This window comes from Bidens hawaiensis, unplaced genomic scaffold (genome assembly GCF_021521415.1).
Source record: "Bidens hawaiensis isolate Kalapana, Puna unplaced genomic scaffold, B.hawaiensis_p1.1 tig00011189_1, whole genome shotgun sequence".
NCBI classification, from domain to species: Eukaryota; Viridiplantae; Streptophyta; class Magnoliopsida; order Asterales; family Asteraceae; genus Bidens; species Bidens hawaiensis.
Genome location: NW_027491869.1, coordinates 113,177 through 120,790, shown reverse-complemented (window position 1 = coordinate 120,790; position 7,614 = coordinate 113,177). Strand labels below are relative to the sequence as shown.

General features: G+C 33.7%; 1 protein-coding gene across 1 annotated transcript; it reads right to left on the bottom strand.

Annotated features, from left to right (window-relative positions):
- Nucleotides 1-3,002: 3,002 nt before the first annotated feature.
- On the bottom strand, nt 3,003-3,924 carry LOC143537417 (agamous-like MADS-box protein AGL82). The gene has a single exon (XM_077031193.1). It carries the CDS (start codon nt 3,854-3,856, stop codon nt 3,062-3,064), a length of 795 nt encoding a protein of 264 aa, XP_076887308.1. The 5' UTR covers nt 3,857-3,924; the 3' UTR covers nt 3,003-3,061.
- Between the last annotated feature and the right edge of the window lie 3,690 nt (nt 3,925-7,614).

Genomic DNA, 7,614 nt, shown 5'->3' with positions numbered 1-7,614 from the left:
ACCTTACCTAAATACTCTCTTGACTTACCTTCAAGTAGAAGTGCTGTCCAAGTAAAGCATAGGCATTTCGTATAGATAAGTCATTCAAGGTAGAGGTTCTGCCCGATTATTATATTATAAAGGGCTTAGACCCTAGTCAGGGATATAGCCGTACCTTGATTTTATAAAGTGGAAATAAGATTTCATAAAATCAAGATTAAAGATAAAATAATACTTCTTTATTATATATAAAAATTTTATAAAAATATTTCTATTAATAAAAGAAATTTGAAATATATGTTTCTTCACGAAGAAGAAACAAAGGTTTATAAGTGATTAACCAAAAAAAAAAGGACTAGAGGTCCTTATATTTATAAAGAGACAAAATGTCAAGGTAAAGGTTATGCAATCGGACTAAAGGTCTGAAGCTAGATCGTTGATCTAGTACTTATAAAACGTTATTCTCGTACTATAGGTCCGAGGTAACAAGGCTATACAAATTGGTGAGAAACACCAACTATGAAGAAAGGTGAATACGTCTAACTTTTTGTAAAACAAGTCTGTGAATGTTTGTATGGGATTATATCCCTAAAACTTTATAAACAAAAGTAATGCTGGCCCTCAGACTATTGTATACGTTTGTCTGGATTCTTACATATGTGGGTAGACAGTGGGCACACCGCACCACACTTGCTAATGCCTCCGCCACGTTGGGCCGGACCTAAGAAATGTCCGAGAGGGGATTATCTCGTGTATATTGATAGTTGATAAGACCTCGATGCTGCGGTATCGCTGAGAGGTTTCAAGTCTAACTGGAGGTTTATAATAGTATATTTAACTTGGTTGTTTCCTAAGCCACGATGGGCCGGGTCATAAGATACCCGAGGGGATAACTAAGTAACTTAAATGTTTTGTGTCAGCGTGTTCACCAGCATGTGTTGCTAACGTATTTTTATAACTGTTTTACAGGTAATGGAGAATAGGTGTTTGGAGACAAGGAATAGCCGTTAGACGATCTGATGGCTCAATAGATGTTTTATTATTAAAATAATGTAAACCTTGGTTTTTTTTTCCAAACACTTTGTATAAACAAAACGGGTGTTTAAAAATCCCGTCTTATGAATATAATAATATTTTATTAAAGTCTTCCACTTTACAATCTTAAACTTTGATATATTTACAAAACAGGTACCAACTTACGAGTGTCACGCCCAGGCCACGAGCCGGGGTGTGGCATTAACTAACCGAACAAAATTTACATTTTTCTTGTAGCATTACAACAAAACAAACAGGCAACACAAGGGCATGCAATGTTATTGTAACATCCATTGAACCAGGCAAACCACGGTGTTATGTAAACTGCACCAAATGCAACAAAGGAGCTTACCCTGAGGTAGAAGACATCTTTCAGCTTATATGCTTAGACCATTGGACCGAATACAAAGCAAAACCCATGTAAGCACAAGTACAAAATCTCACAAAATTATCAAAAGTCTTCACCCACTACACTGTTAACATCACATGAATTACTTGGTCAACATAGGCATTTTGAACACCACAGTAGCAGTTAAGGACACAACATCCAAGCACTATTCTTCAATGAAGCATGACCGACATGCTAGAAACAAGCTATGAAGACATGATCGTGAAATGTGGCTACAAAGATAAGAGTGATTTCAGATGAAATCTTTGCAATCCAAGGATATCCATGCCTACTACAATTGACCTTAATAAAATATGCAACATTAGCAGTTTGCAAGGCAAAGAAAAACACTCACACTGCCATAACGAACACCAGGACAACAATTCTTGAGAGACATCCCCATCAACACTCGAGGTACAACTAACTGCAAACTCATTATCAACGGAAACCTAAGCTAAAGAACTGAAAGTGTATCAACTACAACAAACACTACCTACACACTCTTTTTGCACATCCACAGGCCCCATAACACAACCTAATAAGAACACAATAAAGAATTGGATAAAATGTTTTCAACATCCATACTCGCAAAGGAACAAAAGTGTGGAACACCTTATAAACAAAACTCCTATGTAAAACTTAACTAGGAATATAGCAGGATGTATGTTTTCTCTATGTTAATATATGTGTGTAAAACTTAGGTTTCTATGTCTCAGCCACTAACAAATGCAATTACTAATAATTTCACGCCCCCGCCGCGAAGGGCGGGTTCAAAACCTAGTAGGAATGCAATATTGATGTATTTCAACTGATAATATGAATATTTCAACTATTAAAGTTGGACGATTGAACTTATGGTAAGTAACTTCAATCCTTTTTTTGGTGCCAACCTTCAAACTATTATTCATAGACACAGAGAATAGTTTGGATGAAATATAAAAGTGAAGTTGGAACAGGTTCCAGATATAATCGGATTACTTGACTGGGTTTGGCGCGTTTTATCGGGTTTGGTGGGGTCGAGGCCGGGATTTGACGAAGTAGAGGTGGATCGTTCCGATACCTGATTCATACCCATAGGTCAGGTAGAATCGGTCTGATTCCAGGTCAGATATACACCGAGTGTGGTCCGTAACCGGTTTTTTTTCCCACCTCTAACTAGAAGTGATGAAGATAACCTAAAAATGATACGGGCCTAATAATTGCGGATCTATGTGGGTGTTGGCCAATAATTTGAGATACATCATTTTCTTGATAGAAATACAATTTTATGTATTATCTATCCCAAAACTTTAAGATACATTATTTTCATATAACAAAATTCTCTTTATATGTAAGAAAACATTTAGATGCCTCTGAATTTTTCTCTATAGATTCGTTAGTTTACGTGAATAGGCATATGAACACATACGTACCGAGAAACATACTAATAACTACACAAAAAAAAATCTATATTTTTTTGTGCATTAAAGTAGATGGCAATGGCATAAGGGATGTTCGTAGACAGAGTGATCGAAAGTTAAAGAACCACTACGAAATTATAAACCAAAAAACTAGATGTTCTTTTCCAGTGAACTATAAAGAAAACTAAAATGTTTAACCAAAGAAACTAACAAAATAAAAAAAAACCATAGTTCTAAGAATCAATCAAAAACCATGAATTCAAATGCTACCAGCAAACCTTCCAAGAGGATCATCCATCACAAATTCACCAACAGCATTATTAATTAACTCTTCATGTTCCTGCCTTACAAATTCCGGCACCACCGGAACCTGAAAACCCCACTGGCCAGCATAAACCATACCACCATCAACCACGCCCGAGTTAAGAAACCCAGTCTGCTCCTGCTTCATCGGAATATTCGAACCCATTGGTGCACCACCAAACCATGCATGATCCCAGTTCACAGGACCATGGTTCATCACTTGACCATTCTCAAGACCGGGGTGCAAACCCTGGTCCTTAGAATGGGCCATCTTGTTTTCAAGAATACCAAAAGTGAACGGCAGCTGAACGTTCATGTTTCTTTTCTTGAACTCAAGATGCGCCCGCACTAAATTCTCCTTGTTATTCAACCGCATAGCAAATTGTCTCAATTGTCCTTCGCTTAACCCGTCAAGGCCATCGAACCATGTCGCATACTTGGCTTCAATATTTTTTTTGCGCGCCTTCACAAGCTCATCTTCGATCTTTTTCTTCCGGTCCTCGTAAAAATCACGAAGATCATAAGTTCTTTTTTCAGCATCACTCTTCTTCGACTTGTAAGAAGCGATCGTTTTCTTGATTTCTTCGGGATTTGGGGGCCAAATCTCGGGAACGTTGGAATTCGGAGGGTAGATGATCATAGCAGTATCAACACCACAAAGAATGGAAAATTCAGTAGCTTTCTTTATGATCCCATGTTTTCGTTTACAGTATGTGGTGTTTCGAGACTTCTCTTTGGCAATGAGTTCCATTCTTAACTTTGCACGACCGATCTGCGAATTAACAAAAACGTACACTAATTAATAACATGTTAATGGATTAAACTCTTTAATAATATGGAAAAAAAACATAAGTGGTGTAAATAATTTACCAAAAAGTTTGGAAATTTGGTGTTCGGTAAAAAGAATTAATGAAGACGAAGGATCTTGAGGGGTGAAGAGAGATTGAAGACAACTTAATATAAGTGAGCATTGGTTAATTTTGGAATAAAATAAACCCGGTTATTTTCCAAAAATAAAATAAAGCTAACTATGTCAAGATATCAATTCTGTAATTACGGGCGTTCTATTTAATCGTTGCCATTTGCTTTGTGAAAAAGAAAAACCCTAATTGACCATTGATTTGCAAAATAAAATAATGTGTCAGGTACAAATTGGTCATGATACTAATTATATTCCAAAATTGTAATCTTAAACATCGGTATTTTCAGACATGTTTTGCAACCCTAGTTTAAATGTATCTAATAATTCTAATGAAATTTTTTTGTAATATTGACCTAAATTAGTGAACTTTATCATACCAAATTCCTATCTTCTTTTAACAAATCTAAGATCTCTCAAAACTCTTCCAAATCAAGATGTCTATTGGCTTTTCCTATGTGATAGCCATGAGGAGGATACTTTGAAATTAGTAGCCATTGGAAACAAACTGGATCCAGGTACAGAGGTGGGTCGTTCGGGTTGGATCCATGGGTCTAGGTCTGTTGGTACATTTTCTATGTGACAACAGCTTAATAGATAAGGCATGTTTGTAATCAAGTCTGTAATATGTTTGTGTTTGATTGCTTGAAATGACAGCAAAGTTAACAACCGAAGTTGTTAAGTTCGCCTTTAATGGGCCAGAACTTGTCTAGTATATAAAGACATGTTCGGTTTAGGTTTGGGATTGAACATTATAAAGGCATTCCATACACCTCCAGCCCTATCCAGCCGTTCTAGAGAGAAAACGAACAATTGGTTCATAGTCTCGTGTTCTTATGTTGATTGTAATTAGTTTACTATCAATAAAAGAATTGTTTAAAGTGATCTTGTTCTTGTTATACTTGTTTACTTCTCGTTAGCGTTAATCCGAGGGATTCCGCACCTCTGATAGTGCTTGTCAATCCTGTATCGATCCATTTTAGAGACCTACATGGTCAAAAGCCATCCCAACTGAAAGGCTACTTGATTTTCATGCATACTAGCTGCCCACTTTTTATTTATTTCAAACACTTTTTTATTTTATTTCCTTTGAATGGTTTTCTTTTCGAGTTATTTAGTTTTTCCTAACATGTAGTAATGGGTACCCCATGATCTACACCCACGTCTATTTTATTTTATTCATGTAATATATCGTATGCATGAATGAAATGGCGGATTTGATTTCCGGGAAATTTAAGTTCTCTCGGATTGTAGAATATATTCCATTGCTATCTTAGTTCTTGGAATGCTAAGAGGTGATCTCTGGTACTATATTTGAGGCACGTGGTGTGGTCTATATCGTGACTCAAATTCACAGCCGGCTCTTGGGTGGTGTAACCCGGACAACCGGCCGGGGCACTTACTTTTCGGGACACAGAATTTTATATATATATATATATATATATATATATATATATATATAGGGGACGAATCATACGAGAAGTGATATTATAGTGAGAAGTGCAAGAAATGAATCTGAACCATTGATTGTGTTTGATCAGTTGTCTATATTATAAATGGCAAATTCGTAATTAAAACACATATTTATGACATGTAATTTAATAAAAAGGTTAGATATGTATTTTGTGATGTATGGCTCATTAAACCATATTTTAATATTTTAAGTGGTTACTTTTTTGTGCCCATTTAATGCTCATTAGATGGTTAATACTATTTTATTTTTTTCATTAAATTTGTGATTTTTTTATGATTGTGTAAGTTGTTTATTTGTTTTTAGAATTTGTTCATAAAACACATAAATTTTGCAACATTACATTGTATATTACGGATTTGTTTATATAGTACATACAATGTATTGAAGTAAGCCTATTTTTATTCGTTTTGCCAACATTTTATTATATAAACAAACTGATTCCTACATAATATTAGTTTTGCATACACTATATTAGATACTACATTAGTTATAACTACACAACATTCAACAGTGTTCATACACTACATTTTTTTACCTACGCTACATTAGATATATCTACACTACGCTAGTTATGACTACACAACGATTTGAAAGTGTATCTACACAATATTAGTTTTGTCTACACTAAATTAATTGTGTCTACCCAACATTAGTTTTGCCAACACTATGTTAATTTTACCTACAAAATTAGTTTGGTCTACACTACATTAGATATGCCTACACTACATTAGATATGTCAACGCTACATTAATTATAAAAAGTGTGCCTACACTACATTAGATATGTCTACACTACACTAATAATAACTACATAACATTTTAAAGTTTGCTTACACCACATTACGTAGTTACATCTACATTACATTAGATCAAATGATGATGATAATAATAATAAAAATACTTAGTCATTTTTAAAATAAAATGATTTTATATCAAATAGATTCCAATGGTTCAAATTTTATATGAAATAAAAAATAATAATAATAATAGTTTGTAACTTACCATTTGCTAATAACTTATCATTAATTATTAAACTATTAATGAGCATGAGTTACAAATTAAAATACTTTACATTTCACTAATATACCATTTCATATAAATAATCAAAAAATAAAAAAGAAATTATGTGATTGGTTAGAATCTCTTCTAGCACTTCTTGCAATAAGAAGCACTTCTGAAATGAACCTAATCCTATATATATATATATATATATATATATATATATATATATATATATATATATATATATATATATATATTAAATTTCTGTATAGAATAGGAATAAATCTTAATCCTCTTATTACATATTGGGCGCAATTTTTATGTTAACATAATCTATTTGTGGTATTGAGCCAAACTAATTTAAAAAAAAATAAAAAAAAATGATAATAACTAATAAACCGATTGATTGACTTCTTCAAGGATTTTAGAGAAAATGATTTTTCAAAAGCGATAGATGAAGTTAAGAATATTGCTTTTGAAATGGGCGTTGACCCGATATTTGCACAAAAACGTGTAATTAAAAGGAAAAAATAAAGTGATGAGTGTTCAAGTAGCCAAGAAGCTTCATTACTCCTCAAGAGAATTTTAGAGTAAATTATTTTTATATATTATTGATCAAGCTATTACTTCTCTTGAGACAATATTTGATCAATTCAAAAATTATGAGAAATTTTATGGATTTTTGTTTCCACAAACTGAGGGAAATTGAAGATGAAGATCTTAAGTTATCTTGTAATTTTCTTGAAATGCACTTAAGTTTGAAGGAAGATCGGATATTGATGGCGAGGAACTTTATATGAAGTTAAGCTCATCAGACACATTATATACCATGGAATATTGTAGCTCTATTGAAGTTTTGAATCATTTGAACGAGGCCTAAGAAAATTTCCCAAATACAAGCACTAGTAGAAAATTGAGCAATTACCACCAAATTTTGCCACCGAAGAAAAACGGTAGCAAATTTAGCGACCGATTTAGCAAATTTGCTACCGAAAATGCCAATTACTTGAAACGGTGGCTAAACAGTGGAAGTTTTTGCTTCTGTTTATTTATTATGGCTAAGCGGTCGGAGTTTTTGCAACCGATGGCTAGGCGGTCGAAGATTTTGCAAGTGG